The sequence below is a fragment of the Delphinus delphis genome, chromosome 19, assembly GCF_949987515.2.
Source record: "Delphinus delphis chromosome 19, mDelDel1.2, whole genome shotgun sequence".
Lineage (NCBI taxonomy): Eukaryota > Metazoa > Chordata > Mammalia > Artiodactyla > Delphinidae > Delphinus > Delphinus delphis.
The window spans coordinates 45,958,512-45,975,731 of record NC_082701.1 but is presented as its reverse complement, the minus strand read 5'-3'; the positions used below and the strand labels follow the sequence as shown (position 1 = coordinate 45,975,731).

Below are 17,220 nucleotides of genomic sequence, written 5' to 3'. Positions count from 1 at the left end.
ATAGTTTTGCAGGCAAGATCTGCCAGACCTGACAAAGGACTAGTATCCAGAATACATAGAGAACTCCTACAAATCAATAAGGAAGAGATAACTAACTCAGTAGACAAACAGACAATGGATATAAACTGGCATTCCACAGAGGAAATGCAAATGGCCTATAATCAAGTGAAAAGAAACTAATCTCACTAGTTAACAGAGATATGAAAATGAAAGGAACTAGGTACCATTTTTCATCCATCAGATAAATGAAAAGGAAAACTGACAATACCAAGTGTTGTTGAGGATATGGGGAAATGGGTACTCACACGCTATGCAGATGGTACTATAAATAAATAAAGCCTCTTTGGAGGGCAAAGGGGCAGCAGTTATTAAAATTTTAAATGCACGTGACCTATCACCCAGAATCTATCCTAGAGAAATACTTGCAGATGTGCCAAAGGGAGTATATTTTTCCAATTAGAAGCAAACAGTCTAGTGATATGAAAATGGTTAAATAATCTGTGGTATGGGACTTCCCTGGTGGTGCAGTGGTTAAGAATCCACCTGCCAGTGCAGGGGACACGGGTTCAAGCCTTGGTCCGGGAAGATCCCACATGCCACGGAGCAACTAAGCCCGTGCGCCACAACTACTGAGCCCATGTGCCACAACTACTGAACCCTGCGCGCCTAGAGCCCGTGCTCCGCAACAAGAGAAGCCACCGCAGTGAGAAGCCCGCGCACTGCAACCAAGAGTAGCCCGCACTCGCCACAACCAGAGAAAAGCCCGTGCACAGCAATGAAGACCCAACGCAGCCAAAAATAAATAAATAAAATAAATTTTAAATCTGTGGTATGTTATACTACAGAATTCTATGCATCTGTTAAAAGGAATGAGATAGGTTTGTATACACTGATGTGGAAAAACCTCTAGAATACACTGCTAAGCTAAAAACAAAGAGAAAGTTTCAGAATGAAGCATACAGTATGAGATCATTTATTTAAAACAAAACAAAGCAAAATAAACCCACAATCTAAAACTACAGATTTATTTAAATGCACAGAAAAAAATCTGGAGGATAAGCATTAAATTGATAACAGTAACTACTTCTATGGGTAGCACTGGGGTGTGAGGTATAGTTAAAGAGGACTTAAGTTTCATCTGTATGTTGACTTTTTTCTAATAAAGAAAATGTATACGTGTATTACTTATATAATTAGAAATAAAGTAACTTAGAAAACAAGAGGCCTGCAGCCATCAGGCCTCATGAGAAAGCAGAGTTGAAAATGATGGCTCCTGCTGAGTACCGGCCCCTTCATTTCCTCTTTGTTGCAAAAAAAAGGTTGTGATCCATCAATTTTGACTGTCTCTTAGTATTTTCCCTGCTGCTACTTCTAACAGAAAAGGCATTAAATTCCCCACCCCTATCTCCCTTCAGATCCTCATCTTCCTTCTCTTTAAGCATCTGCCTTTCTTTCTACTGGCTCTGAATCTAGGATTAAAACTCAACAGAATAGGAAGGAAAGAACAAATTTAAAGAGGCTAAGTCATCATTTTGTCACATCTGAAGTTCAAAGGCAGACTGTATTTGCAAAGACTACCACAGTGATCTCTCATCCCACGTGCTCTTCGTTTTTTATTATTATTTAATAATACTTTAAAAAATAATTTATTTATTTTTGGCTGCATTGGGTCTTCGTTGCTGCAGGCTTTCTCTAGTTGCAGTGAGCGGAGGCTACTCTTCGTTGCTGTGCACGGGCTTCTCATTGCAGTGGCTTCTCTTGTTGCGGAGCATGGGCTCTAGGCACACGGGCTTCAGTAGTTGCAGCACATGGTTTCAGTAGTTGTGGTTCACGGGCTCTAGAGCGCAGGCTCAGTAGTCGTGGCGCACGGGCTTAGTTGCTCCGCGGCATGTGGGATCTTCCCGGACCAGGGATCGAACCCATGTCCCCTGCATTGGCAGGAGGATTCTTAACCACTGCGCCACCAGGGAAGTCCCCCACGTGCTCTTTATACCAATGGGGCTTTGACACTCCTCCTGTTGGGAGTGGCGGAGGCTATATCCCTTCCTCTTGAATCCTGACAGGCTTGTGACTACAGAAACGACTCTCTGTGGCTTCTAAGACCTGGTTCTCTTGGCATGCTCATTCATGGGCCCCAGCACCACCTCACCATGAGGAAGCCCAAGGAGCCCAGGGAGGACAACCCAGCTGAGCTCGCAGCTGACAGCAAGCACCCATCTGCCAACCATGAGATTAAACCAACGGATCCTCCAGTCCCCTGTGGAGCCACCCCAGCTGATGCTGCACGGAGCAGAGATGAGCTGTCCCTGCTGGGCCAGGCCACATTACACGAGCGAAATAACTGTTGTCATCAGCCACTAAGTCCTGGGTTTTGTTGGTTTGTTACAAGGAAGCAGACAACTGGAACAGCTTCCCTCACGAACGTGGGCTTGGTTCACTCCAGTGCACCAGGCCAGCAACTATCTAACACAACTATCTAACACTTTAGAAGACATGGTAAGGAGGTGGTGAGGGGACATAGAGGGACGTCTGCAACAGGCAGAGTCAGATCAGGTGAGCTCTGAGGCTCCTTCCCACAGGGAGACTGTACAATGAACATCCTGGGCTGAGTGCTTACGCACTTCCCAGCACCACCTTCTCTTAAAAGGGAAGATCGTTTTCTCCAATGACATTTTACCTTTCAGAAAGCTGCCGGATCTGTGGAATTCCCATATATTTGTGGAAGTGCTCCAGAACATTCATTACGCCCTGAAGAAGATTAGCAACTTCTCCATACTGCCTTCTCCTGGTCATGGCTCTGCAAGGAAATAGGAAGTTGAGGACTCCAGAAAAACACTAAGGACACAAGATACAGATATGGACCAACCTACTCTCAGCTCTAAAACAGACATCAACTCAACTTAATAAGCATTTCCTGAGCACTGAATATATATGGTGCTGTGCACTGGGGGAGAAAAAAAAAATAAGACCAGGTCCAAATGCTTAAGGGAACATGAGTTAGTAAGGGAGAGCAACAGGACACATCTAAGTAGTACCAAGTAGGATGAATGGAGCTCTAAACAGAAGTCCAAGTTACGTGCTCTGGGACGTAGGAAAGAATGTGTGAGTGATGGAGTCTCCCTGGGCGGGGGAAGGGGAATCTGGGAAGACTGTGGATTTGGGATTTGGGATTTGGGTATTATGGATCAGCTGGCTTTTGACAGACAGCAGGGGTCGGGATGTTATTATTGGAGGGTTACGGCATTTGAGCAAACCAAACATATCTCAGGACACAACAAAGAGCATGTATATGCACTTACATGTTAACTCAAATCTGTAGACTTTAAGCCAATGTTAAGCAACTCTGTGTATGTTTAGGTGTGTTTAGGTTCCCTGCTGCTAAGGTTAATGAAGCTTAAATAAAAGGATGCTGATAAAATCAACAGTTACACACAGCAAGGAAGGAACAAACGATTAGATTTGAAATTTTCATTAGGATTGGGTTTTTTAATTAAACGTATAATTTATGACTTCCTTTACAAGGCATTTAAAAAGACAGGCTCAATTTCAAGCCAAGGAGTTACGTTGCTATCACTGCCTCGTCTGCTGGTTTGTTGGAAAGCACTGAGCACCTGGGGAAAGGGACAAGGACACTGCTCTTCCAGTCTCCTATGGGCCTGCTGTCCTCTCCGATCACTGCTCGCAGGAGAACAGGCCAGGGTTCACTGAAGACCATGCAATCTCTGGGAGAGACCAGGAAGGAGTCTGTCCCCTACTTCCCCCAACTTTGGACACTGTGTCTAAATTCCTATGGAGGTGCTCTTTCTTTATCCACACATGAGATTACACTGAGGCTGGGACAGGGGCAATTCTCATGAGACAGACCACAAAAGTGAACAGGAATATCAGAATCTTCTAGGAAAGGAGGCCTTTGGGCTGCTTCATTGTGGTCAATAACCAACTCTTCCTTTTAATACTGTTTCTCATGTTCTCATGTACCATTCCCTATAGTTCCCCTACAAGCCAAACAGAAAGCTTCTGCCTTTGGACAAGTGGGTGGAAAAAAAAAGAAAGAAGTGGGTACAAGGATCTGTTTCCATAAGGCATGTTCAACGACAGTGCAACTGAGCCCAACATAAGCAGGAAAACTTGCCAACGTGCAGGCTGGGGGCGTGATTACAGCCCTACACTGCCTCGTCAGCCTCCGTGGTAGAGATCTACCACATGGAAATGACCTGTGCTCTTGAAGTCATTCTCCACATGCTTTTTGGGCCCCTTCAGACTCACCTGCCCCTCACCTCAAAGTCTCGGGTGTCTGTTACACGTTGAGCACCCGAGGGCACAAAGCCAAAGTGGTGCCTAAACATCTGAGACCGCTTTGCAGGAAGTGGGCCAGGATGATGAGACTCTCCTGGCTGAGAAGTAAATAAACCTACGGTGCCATCTCCTCTGATACATTTATTTCCCGTGGACCTGAAAGGGACCGCTGACGTGCTTACTCGAGGGAATCAACGCCGCCCGCCAGCATGTGCAGGTGGTTCAGCGTCGTGATCGAGGTGGTCAGGTGGCGTTTGGCGTGATCTAACTGCTTGATGTCGCGGGTGATTTCCTTCACCTAAACAGTGAAAAACCACAGGAGAAAAAGGAGGAGGGTTAAAACAGACGTCAACCGGTCTGCCAGTGGCCTCCGGAGAAAATAATGCAAACGAAATAGGGACAAACATACCTCGCGTTAGCCCTCGGAGAAAACACAGGTGTCCTCCCAATACATACTCAAAATAATTTCCAATCAGCCCGTTTACATTTAATTGGGCATTTCTTCAGCAGACTTTACCCAGGGTTACAAAATCCTCAGTTGTGAGAATGAAATGAACTCTATTCTTCACCCCAAGTAAAGAGGAGTGAGCCACATGGTGACTGAGTATGGAGCACACGGTGTCCAGCAGCCAAGGACGCCGATCTCCTCCTGAACAAGGTCAGGGAAGTATGCCTTCTGGCACCGGGGTTACTAGGTTCCATACAAAATGGATAGCAGAGTATGACTCAGCTAATTCTATTGAGATGGGCTTTATTCGTGGATCTAGGGCTTATTATCCGGTCTCCAGATTTCTCCTCAAATCTCAAGAAGACTGAAATGTAACCCCCACAAAGTAAGCTTAACATGACATCATTAAGAGCAGAGCCTTCAGGGAGACAGATGGCCATCAGGGGAGTAAAATGCCAACAGTGTTGATCCAGCGGGTCCAAGAGAAAGAAACTCTGTAGCTGGGAACATAAGTATATTTAAGTCACTAGAAAAGTACATTCAGTAGTGAGGTGGGAACAATTCTCCACCTTTACTAACACCCAGGCGGACTCTTCCACTAAACTGCCTGAGTCCATGCTGAACAAGAAACTTTCTGAAGAGCAATTAGGTTCCCCAGGTTCTATGACACCCGGAGGGAAGGGAGCGCCCTGGATACCAGGCACAAACATCCTAGTTACTGGAAACATAGGTCTCCCATTAAAAGTGAAAAAGGCCGGTAGTGAGTTAAATTCACATGACCTGATTTTTTAGAGTTTGATCATCCTGGGTAGAGTTATGAAGTAAAGGTCACGACCTGTACAGCTGAGATCCACACCTACAAAGCTGCAAGGCTGACCTGGATCCTAGCAGAGAAAGCGTCTTTCACGGGGACTTGGCCCATCAAGCCTGCTCTCTCTGTGACCCTCAGGCCACCAAAATGTCTCTATTTCTATCGTGGGGGTTTGGGGAAGAGGTGAAGAACCTACCACACTTTTACCAAATAACTGAGTCTGGGGGGAGAGACGATCAAGACTGATATAATAAACTAGATATAGGAGTTCGGCCTTATAATCTAATTACCCTTCCAACTCTGAAATAAATCATCATTCTCTTTCCCATCAAAAAAAAAAAAAAATCCCTGTACTTCTTCCTGGGTTCCTTAGCTCCAGCACTAGCATCAGGGGTCTTCAACTACTGTGTTAAAAGTCAGCGTCATCTACCAGTCTTCTCATTCCTGCAGGTCCTGCATCATTAGTCAGTCATTAAATCCGGAACATTCTTCCTCTGCCTCATCTCAAGACTCTGTCCCTTCTGCTCCTCCTCCGGGCCCTCGCTGTTTTGCACCCGAGCTCACTGGTCCCTTCACTCCCAGTGTTCCCCATCTCTCCCCATCACACACCCTGTGCTTCCCTAGACAAACCCAACTTCTTGTTATTCCCCAAATAAAGCCCTTAATGGCAGCTCACGCAAGTGGTGCTCAGGCCACACCGGTTCGCCTGACCGGTTCGCAAAACAGAATGCTGGTCGTTAATTTACCTTAACTGTTACCCCTGGGCAGCCAAAAAAGGACAGAACAGGACATGGCAGGTTTGGGAGTCAGACAGTTCTCAGATTGAATCTCGGCTCTTTCACTCACCGACTCGGTGTCCTAGACCAAGTGGCTCAGCCTCACCGAGTCTCAGTTTCCTCACTGATAAAACGGTCAATCATAAAAATAATAATGAGAGTAAAACCGAGTTCGTAAGGCTGTTGTGAGGGCAAAGTTAGATCACTTGTATAAAGGAACGGGCACAGTGCTTGGCACAGTGAAAGAGCTCCACAAATATCCTCTTCTTCCCTTTAGCAAAGCACCGTCTGGGGAAGCAGACTGCTTTTTTTTTTTTTTTTGGCCACACCACACGGCTTATGGGATCTTAGTTCCCCGACCAGGGATCAAACCCACGCCCCCTGCATTGGAAGCGCAGAGTCCTAACCACTGGACCGCCAGGGAAGTCCCAGACTGCTTTAAAATAAAACATCTACTGGCGTTAGGAGCGGTCTACTCAGACTGTTATTGCATCCCCCCTCAGCTTCCAGAGGGAGCGTGGTCCAGACTAGCAGATCAGAATCCTAAGTGCTCATGAACCTCCACAATTCTGTGATGTACACACAAATATTACCTCCACTTCACAGAGAGGCAGCTGAGGTACAGAGGGGGTAAGTGACTTGCTTAAGGCCCCCAGGGAGGAAGGAGAGAGGGTGGATCTGAAGGCAGGCGGTCTGACGTCAGAGGCCATGCTGCTCACTAATGGTATCCAACTGTCCCCTCTCCCACCCCACCGCCCCATGCCCTCCGCTGAAGCCAGGCCCGCCCCCGCCACCTTCCACAGCCTGTCCAGTCTTGCCAAATGGCCACTGAAGAGAACGGAAGGGTCCATGGGAGTGTGACCTCGGATCTGTTCCTGAGTAGATTATAATAAGATGTAGGCAGAGAAGTCTGGGAGGGTTTAGGTGTTTTTATAACCAAAACGAGTAGGGGGAAAAGAATGACATTAATAATAGCTTTCGTTCATTAACCCCAGCCCAGTACTATGCTCTGTGCTCTTCATACGTTTAATTCTTACAACATCCCTTTGAGGTAGTTACTATTCTTATTAAGAGTGGAAGAAACTGGCGGGCCTCTCGGTCGGTGGAGGTCCCTGAACACATCACCCGAGGGCAGCACTGCGTAGAGGGAGAGCTTAATCAAGCCCCTCAGCACGTATCACAGGCAGGATGCGGCCCACCTCCCAGATCCAGGTCCAGTTTTCAAGCAATGCCAAGTTACATGTCATACATCTGAACTGAGAAACACGTGATATAAACAAATGCTAGAGAAAGGAATCCAAAATGACTAGGAAACTATTTTGAGGAAAGGAGAAGAAGAGAACTTTCCCTGTTTAAAAACAGGGCTGCAAATACAGGGCAGCAGAGACAGTGAGTCACTGCATGTCTAGCGGCACCTCCTGAATGGACGTCGTCCCAGGGCCAGCACTGGAGACGTGGGCGCTGTGCTTGGCAGGAAGAGGGAGAACAAGTCTATTGACTAGTGTGACTGGACGAGAAGCCAACTTCCTCTTCCGGCGCAAAAATGTCCGGAAGAGACCGGAACTCACCATTTGCTCCGATTTTTCTGCTTTGTCCTTGATGTCTTTGATTTTTCCAAAGAGTTGCTGAATCGCTTTCTGGGCCTCTTCAAGTGCCTAGAATAAGAGCATAAATGAAAAACAAGGCAGCACCGGTCCCTACACTGTGATCAAGTGCAGCCTCAGAAGAAAATGCCTAAAGCTCTCTTGCTTCGCTGCACTTGCACTGACAATTTTACCAGACCTGAGGCCGAAGCAGCAGAGGCAGAGGGAGTCCACCATTTGGATACAGGCAAATAAACACTCAGAGCTCTTGCCAAGTGGCATCATAAAGTTTTAATTTAAAAACTAAACTATTTCCCTCTGTATCAGTGATTACTACACATAATTACTACACATATTTCCCTCTGTATCAGTGATTACTACACTGATGACATCACTGTCATCAGTGATGAAAACAAATAAATAAGACATGCACATCTGTGTGTATATGTGTGTGTGTGTGTGTGTGTGTGTGTGTGTGTGTGTGTGTGCACGTATGCAGTAACCTTCAAAACCCTGAAGAGAGACATAGGTGGCTCAAAGTTGGGGGTAGGGGAAGCTCTGGGTTTTGAGAGTTCCAGAAGATGATGCCATCAAAAAAAAAAAACAGTCACAGCTGCACATGGGGACTCCAAAATTGTGGGCAGACCTTAACGACATCTGTAAGTACCCCACTTGGAAACCAATGAAATGAAGTTAGAAAGGAATACTTACACCTAACGGTGAGCTAAATGTTTCCACTGAAATAAAAACCAACAAAGATGGATGCCACCCATTAAAAGCATTACAACCCACAGTGGTAATTGCGTGAGTCTGGGAAGCAGTATTAGGGGAGGGGAGAGGGCGCTCAGCCGCACACGTGAAGAACACATGTACTGGTGAAAGAGGCAGCAGCCAAAAGAACTCCCACTTTATTTCATTGAACGCACTTTATTTTGGATTTAAGAGTGGCCTGGGGACTTCCCGGACGGTCCAGTGGTTAAGACTTCACCTTCCAATGCAGGGGATGTGGGTTCGATCCCTGGTCAGGGCACTAAGATCCCACATGCCTCGCGGCCACAAAACCGAAAACACAAAACAGAAGCAATAGTGCAACAAATTCAGTAAAGACTTTAAAAATGGTCCACATCAAAAAAATAATAATAATTAAAAAAAAAAAAAAAGAGTGGCCTGCCCTAACATGGCTTCCCGAACGCTTTGTAAATGTAATGACAAGGCCAGCATCGCCCTAGAGCTGTGTGTGGCCACCTGTGCCTGCAGGGGGGAAATAGCCAGCCTCCCTGAGGACACCCTGACAGAGGAAAGAGGACAGTAAAGCTGCGACTTGGGGAGAAAGTCAAAAGCCCTGACAGAGGTATTTGAACCTCCGCCTTCAGTAGAACCCAGCAGAAGAGCTACCTCTAGACTATGAACTAACACGTTTTCTTTATGGCTGAAAAACATGCTCAAAAAGCAAACTTAAGTCTGCTTCCGCTGCAGGAAGTTCCTTCCTTGTTGGAAGGAGGGATTGTATCTCCCTGTCTTTCCCAGGTTTCCGGGAGGCCCACTTCTCCTGATGCTGGGACTCCTTCCTTCCCCTGCAGCTCCTCGCTCTGTGTGTGGCTCAGTCCCAGACAGAGCTCTCTTCCGACCTTCTTCATCTCTGGGATCTGCAGGGGTTTCACGCCTGGGGACAAGGATACCGAGCTTCTGCGTGTGACTATGTTATGGCTTCCTTTACCCGTTTGTTGCCAAGTCTGAGGTGATGCTAGTCGAATAAACAGCGGCTCACACCACCTCCTGGGACAGGCAGGGAGTGGGCGTTTGCTCTGCTGGATCGCTTCACTTATATCTACCAAGGCTGGGGAGCAAAGAAGCTTTTATACTTGTCATTTCTCTCACCTGGACAGAGGTATTTTAATCATCAGAAGGTTTGGTCTTAGAACAACAGTTGGCATTGCTATCAGAGACCAAAATCCGTAACCCGGGAAGTTTTACCTGAAGAGTAGTAACCAATCAAAAGGGGCGATGGAACGGAATTGGGCCTCACTGAGCAGCCCCTCTCAAACCCATTCCCTCCCAAGAGGGTGCCTCACTCAGCAGCTGCTTCCTCTCTGCTTCCTACCATCCTGCCTCCCTCACTCCCAGATTCAGCACCCCCAAAACAGTTGTGGTGCAGTGAGAAATCCCTCCACTTTCCAGCCAGAAGGCAGGAGTTTGAGGTCTGTCTCTGCTGTCACATACCAGCAGGGCAACCTCTCTAGGGATCAGTTTCCTCATCTGCAAAGTGGTGACGATGCCACCTACTTCAGGTGTTGTTGGGAAGACTCAATGACATAATAGGTGTTGAAAGCTACACAGATATTAGGTCTATTTCCAGGGCTTTTGACCAGCCTGGGCAAATGCATGTTTGCACCTAGGGATACATACATATATATCAAGTGGAGATATCAAGATGGACATATGAGTCTGGAGCTTGGAAGAGAGAAATTGAAATTCAGAAGTCATCAGCTTATAGATGACACTTAAGTCTGTAGGACTAAAAATCACCTAGGAAGAGGGTACAGACAGAAGAGAAAAGAAGAGAAGAGAAGATGGCCCAGGGCTGAGCCCTTGGACACTCCAATGTTCAGCAGTCTAAGAGAAAAAAGGAGGGAGGAAAGATGCAAGAGAAAAACCACCAGTGACAGGAGAGAAAATCAGGGACTATGGTGTCACAGAAGCCAAACAAAAGTGTTGGAAGGAAGAGGAAAAGAGTGATTATGTCTTACATTGTTGAAAATTCACGTAAGATTAGGACAGAGGATGACCACCAAACTGGACACCAGGGAAGTCACTGATGACCTTGACAAGAGTGATTCCAGTGGAGACAGTGCGTGTGAGAGCAGGGGCCAGCAAATGATGGCCTCGGGGCCAAGCCCAGTGTGCCACCTGTTTCTGTAAACAATGACAGCTTGGATCACACAATCCCGTTCATTTAGGAATTGTCTGTGGCCACTTGCTCCACGTAACAGCAGGGATGGGTAGTTGCCAGAGACCAGATGGCATATAAAATCTAAAATACTTACTACCTGGTCCTTAATAGAAAATGCTTGCTGACTCCTGGTATAGACTATTTTTTCAAGAAGCTTTTATTGTGAGAAGACAAGAGAGTACACAAGAAGAGGAGAAATTGATTGGGGGGGTAGGGGGTGGGTAATGGGACAGTTTCGGAAGAGAAGGACTTTTTTATAATGTTCTTGAATTGTTTACTGTTTAAGTACCAGCTCTCTAACGGGGCTGTAAGTACCCTTTAGAGTGTGGCCCAAGGATATGAATGGCACTCTTAAATCCCCTATAGTTCAGGCAATTGCCCATTCTGCTGGCCAGAATGACAGGCCCAGCTGATAAGTACTGTCTCAGTATAATCACCACTAGCTCCTTCTCACTCCAAAAGTGACTCTGATGATAAATCATATGATCACCTCAACTACAGCATCTAACCAAAGCTGGAGCACAGCTGGAACTCGACAAACATGTGCCAACAGATTAAAAACATCGTGGGGGGGCTTCCCTGGTGGCGCAGTGGTTGAGAGTCCGCCTGCCGATGCAGGGGACACAGGTTCATGCCCCGGTCCGGGAAGATCCCACATGCCGCGGAGCGGCTGGGCCCGTGAGCCATGGCCACTGAGCCTGCGCGTCCGGAGCCTGTGCTCCGCGACGGATGTGGGAGGCCACAACAGTGAGAGGCCCACATACCGCAAAAAAAAAAACAAAAAAAAAAACATCGTGGGGCACTTCTCAGAAGAGTAGCAGTGCTGAGGCTACTGTTCTGGATGAGGTAGGATGACACCCATGGCTTTCCCTAACTCCAGGCACAACTGTAAGCAGTGGTTCAAAAACACGGCATCACACTTTCTGCAACTGTTACCTATTTGGCTAATGTGGAATCTAAGGCTCCTGACGCTGCCAGGGGTGAGTAAATTCTAACCCCCCGGAACCTTCTAAAACATGTTGCCTCGTGGCACGGAAAAGCACTACAGAGGCCCTTGCCGGCAACTGCGCACCTTCTGGGGCACAGCTTGCATGAAATTCTGTGATCTTGCTGGTCATGTCATGGTATAAGGATGTGCTGATGGGATTGTAGCCATCATGTTCTGGCCAAACACTCTAAGACACATGACATTCAGCTAAGAAAGGCAAAAAGGGCCAGTTCTATACTTAGATCTCAGGGCTGAAGAAGTTTCCACGATCCTTTCTCAGAGAAAGGGTTTCTATCCCTATTTTTCTCTTACTCTCCATCTGGCATCCTACCAGAGTTGTCTCTGCTCAAGGTACCACTTTTTTCTTTCAGCAAACAAGTGAGACTCACACAATCTTACATTTCACAGTCTTAAAGAAAGACAAACTGTCTGCCAGATTTTTTTTTTCAGGCTGGAATACTTTCACTTGTTATAACAATGCACTGAAGTAGAGAAAATTTAATATAATTCACTTTCCAGAGTCAAAAAGGTTCTTCTGAAGCATTCATTCCGTCAGCAAGTCCATTCTCAACACACACCCTAACATTTGATATCTAATGTCTAAAAATCAATCACACAGGAAGAGGACTGTTTTGTAATTGGAAAAATCATAAGACCTATAAAAGGTTAAGATTTTATTTTTAAGTAACACTAAAATACTTTTATACCTAGCTAATCAGAAAATGTGCTGAAAGAAAGATTCTGGCACTGTCCCTGGACACTCTTTAAAATGAAATGTGGCTACTTTTCCATTCCAGGCTGTATGTGGATTAAAAACAGAACTAATCACCCAAAAATGTCTGCTTTCAACCCACCCTTACCGGAGTTTCTGAATCGAGCACTGGAGCGTGGCTGCAGCCTGCATGCGAGGGTGCTATTAGGAGGCAGTGGTCGTCCTCTTTACTAACTCAAATCCTGCAATCATGGGATGCAAGGCGACCCACCGAGCTGACCCAGAAGACTCAGCAGAACCAATTATGCTATCTCTGTATTTTTGTGCATCATTAACTGTAACCATTCTTCTTAATTTTCCTTGCCTCCTGAAGCAGACTCTGAACAGGCTACCAAAGCCACACTAGGTCACGTGCGCAGAAGATAAGCAGCATGGAACCTGGCACAGACCCCACTGCTTTCTTCTTCTTTCATCTCTTTTTTCTCCCCAGCACTGTGTCAGCCACCTGTGTAGATAGAGCGGATCCGAGCCAATGGAAATGCCTTGAGAAATTAACATCCCCTCTGGCTCTTAGACGCATCGAACTTTGCAGTTTGCTCTATGAGAGAATTATATTGCCTTTATCCTGTGAGTCCACGGGCAGCCTTTAAGAGATTGAAAACTGAGATCCCATTTGCTGCCACTACAGGAAGGAGGAAGAGGCTGCTCATTTTCAGAAGAACTAACATGGCATTCTGTTCTTTGAAAAAAAATAAGGTGCTAATATTCAAGGTTACTGGGAAGAAAACGATATTTTCCCACTTATTCTGCTATCATTTCTGTGGTCCAACTTTACATCTGTCTGCCGGTTCCCTTCCTATTATTTGGAAAAACAATGTACTGTTTTAGTAAAAAGCAGGGGTTTTTTGAACCAGCAGACTGGGATTCGAATGCCGGCCTTGCCACTTACTGTGTGATCTCTGGTAAGCCAGTTAACCTCTAGGAGGCGCAGACTCACCATTTCTAGAACAGGGACAATAGTCCCAACCCAGAGACTTGTTGTTAGGAAAACAGGGCTTAGCAGTAAACACCTTGGGTACTGTTTACTCAGTACTGCCTTCCTCCTGGGAGTCTTCCTCTCACTGTGTTCTGAGTCGCTGTCCCAGAGGCAGTCCAGGCCTAAGCTGGGCCACCTGGAGCTTTTCTGTGATTTTCCAGAACGAATTGGGAAACAAAGTTTCTCTCTCTCTGGTGGTGGCATCCCCACGATGTGAAATTAGGGTAGATAGTAGCTGGTCTCCAGGTAGAGACAATGAAGCCGACTCCCAGAGAGAGACACAGACAGAAAGACCCAGAGCTGTATTCCAGGGCCACCTTCCGCTGTTTGAAAAGCCCAGCTGAGAAACTACTCCTTCACAGACTGACTGTTCAAAACAAGACACAAGAGGCTTCCAAGTAATCCCCCTTTTGCCTAAACCAGTTTGAGCTGGGCTTTTGTCTTCTGCAGTCGAGAGAATCCTGACGGAGGATGCAGCTCACAGAAGGGGTTTACTAAATGGTAATTATTAATATTATTCCCAGATCTCCCAGATAGAGTGTGACCTTTCAGATGAGACTGTCCCTCTGAGAACCAAAGGTTGTCGATCCGTATTTTAGAGCTTTGCCAATAGGCTGGTTAAGTTCAACATCGGCAGGCACACACACAAGAGTGGCTCATGGATCGGAGGGTGGTCTCCTTGAACCATGTTGTAAATGAGCCATTCTCCAGGGGAAAAAAAAGTTTCAATCTTTTGTTCGCCCCGTCAACAAAAAGTGAGTGCCTACTATATGCACTAAGCTAGATACGGAGAGAAAACGTTCGCAGATGGGGACACATCTTTAAAGAGCTTGTGAGGGATACGCGAGAAACAAATAACTACAAGATGAGAACGACAGAAAGAAGTATGAATGCCAGGATCATTTGGAAAGCAAAGGACTCCGCAAAAATGTTGCTGAGGGCGACCACATCTGATGAGCCCTGAACAAAGCGCCCTGTGACATCCACTAAAGGCAGACACCTATGGGTAAATAGCCTCTATTTACGGAATGTCCCTTCTTTTGACACTACTGGCTAGCCTGGTACCACTGAGAGCTGTTGCTATGGAAACAAGGCATCCCCGGCTAGAGCAGAGGTGCTTTAAGAACTCTCAGCAATAAAAACAACGCAGCCCATTCCCCACAATGGTGCTAAACAGGAGCAGAGGCTCCAGGGATCTCACCGCCATGGACGGCTGCATGTGCACAGCATCACGCTTCTCTGTGTCCTTGAACACACTAGGTACCTTCCAGGCCTGGCAGCCCCGGTCAAATGCCAGACGGGCACCCATCAGAGGCAAAGCATTGGTGCTAACGTTAATTCCTCCTTAGCCCATTCAGAAACCTTGAGTATAAAGGGGCTTTATTTAAAGCACAGATTTCTTTCCAAGTTTGTGAACCAAAAGAATATAAAGGGCAAAAGGAGTAATTTTCACCTTATTTGTTAAAATGCTCTGTTCCACCTGTTACTTTAATTTACGATGTCTGCAAACCACATCCACTGAAAATGTGAACCAAAGAGTTCATTTTTATTGTTTTTAGGAAACAAGCCAGAAATTAAAATTGTAAGACAGGGCTGGGACACAAATTCAGCAGTACCCAAACAAGACTAAACATTTAGATTTTAAAGTTCTGCTTATTCCTGTTATCACCTGTAACTTAAAATCTGTTCCTCCTGAAATAGCGGGGAGGGGGTAATGCACTCAAGCACAGCCTCCTTTGATGAAATGCAACCCCTGACGATGAGCGCATTTAAAGCAACAACTCCAAATGGAGTCGGAGAAGGAAAAATTCAAGCAAGAGTCTCAGTTGCTTTGCTGAATAGAAGGTACAGAAATGCAATACTGTAGAAGATGGGGGCACATTTAAAGGAACAATCTGCCTGAGTTTAACAAAGGACTATCTCCCGCAAATAGCTAGGACTTCCCAGCTGCCAAGTGAAATTCAAATGCCCCACTGCAGTCACTCAGTAACTCTCATCTGTGTTACGGGTTTTGATTCAGGGCTTCATCTGGGGTTGACTTCTGGATGCTCCTTCAGCTGCTTTGCAGAGACACCTCCTGTGCCAAAGCCCTTCAGGCTACGGCCCGCCTTGGGGTTTCATCTGGATGACTTTCTCTTCCTGTTTCACTTCCCTTCAGGATCGGGTCCCACGTGTTCAGGACCACAGGTGCTCAGTTCTCTCCTTCCCTCCTGGAGTTCCTCTCTTCATGCTGAGAGGGGCCCAGCTGGTTAAGGAGGCCACAGTCACTGTCACTGTTTGGATTCCCTTGTGAACCAGTTAACTTTCCAGGTGCTGCAGTGGAAAAAAAGTGGCTCCCAAATCTGCTTTTAAAGTTTGTCCCTGTTTCAAAAGAGAATTTGGTGTACACAGGTAAGGCCAGATCAGAAAATCTGGACCTGTGATTAGCTCACCCAGTGTAATTTGGGGCAAGTCACAGAACCTGTGTGAGCCTGTTCCTACATCTGTAAAATTGGGAGAATAACATCTATGTGGCCTAATTCACATCTTTGTGAGGATTAAGTAATCGATGCAACAATGTTTTGCAGAACGTAAGATAAACATGTTTATTTGCTTTTTTGGTTTTGTTTTGTTTTTGGGGGGTTTTTTTTTTTGGCTGCACCTCACGGCTCATGGGATCTTAGTTCCCTGACCAGGGATCAAACAGGGGCCCTGGCAGTGAAAGTGCTGAGTGCTAACCACTGGACCACCAGGGCATTCCCCAAGATAAACGTATTTATATTGTAATAAAACATAAGCACTATATATTAAGACAAACAAATCAAAATGTACCTTCTGCCTAAGCAACTCAAAATGTGTCTCTGCTTATAGTGAATCAATAAAGAATGACACATGAGTCTTCCAGCAGTACCTTCTTCATTCTAGAGATCTGGGTAATTACAGGGCTGACAAGTGTATTGGAACTGGACCACAAGATGCTAATCCAGAAACCAAAATCTCCAAATATCAGAATCTCCAAGTATTCGATGAAAAAAAAAAGTATAGCACGTGGCTTAACATAAATGATATTATATCAATAACAGTTGGCTCTCTGTCCCTACTGTTCTCATGTGACTGAGAACAAGAAGAGTTCAGAAGTATGACAAGAAGACAAGGGTGAGTAACTAGGTCGGAGATGGGGTAAAGACTCCTCAATTCACCTCTTCTGTTTTACAGAAGATGGTATTTGGACCATCAGATTTACCTATCTTTAAGTATATCTGTAGAAGAAACATCCCCCTTCTGGTTGGGGGCCATTATGAGAGTGACACTCATGTAGTTTGCCCAACATGCAAATTCTAGGTGTCACATACAATGCCTAGAGGTGAACACAGCATCTGCTCAGAGGGTCCACAATGTACCATGGAAACAAAAATCAGAAATCCTGGCATGTGATCCAATGCTATCTGAATGACCGTGTCTTGTATATTTTAGAGCTTTGATTTAGACAACTATAGAACACCAAACCAAAACAGACTAAAAAGGCATTATCTCTGGTTTGGCAAAACGAATCTCCTTCCAGAGGAGACCTTAGAGTCCAAATTAGAGTGAAGGACATTTTACAGCCATGTTACAGACTCCTGAAAATAGGGATTTATGAA

At 45.8% G+C, this 17,220-nt stretch overlaps 1 protein-coding gene across 1 annotated transcript in view; it reads right to left on the bottom strand.

The window, feature by feature from the left end:
• Positions 1 to 17,220, bottom strand: part of VPS53 (VPS53 subunit of GARP complex) — a 125,528-nt gene that overhangs the window by 85,167 nt on the left and 23,141 nt on the right. The window contains exons 5-7 of the mRNA XM_059998414.1: positions 7,900 to 7,986; positions 4,479 to 4,594; positions 2,678 to 2,797 (exon numbers count right to left, since the gene is read on the bottom strand). Coding sequence (XP_059854397.1) covers positions 2,678 to 2,797; positions 4,479 to 4,594; positions 7,900 to 7,986 — 323 coding nt within the window. The remainder of the gene's footprint in view (positions 1 to 2,677; positions 2,798 to 4,478; positions 4,595 to 7,899; positions 7,987 to 17,220) is intronic.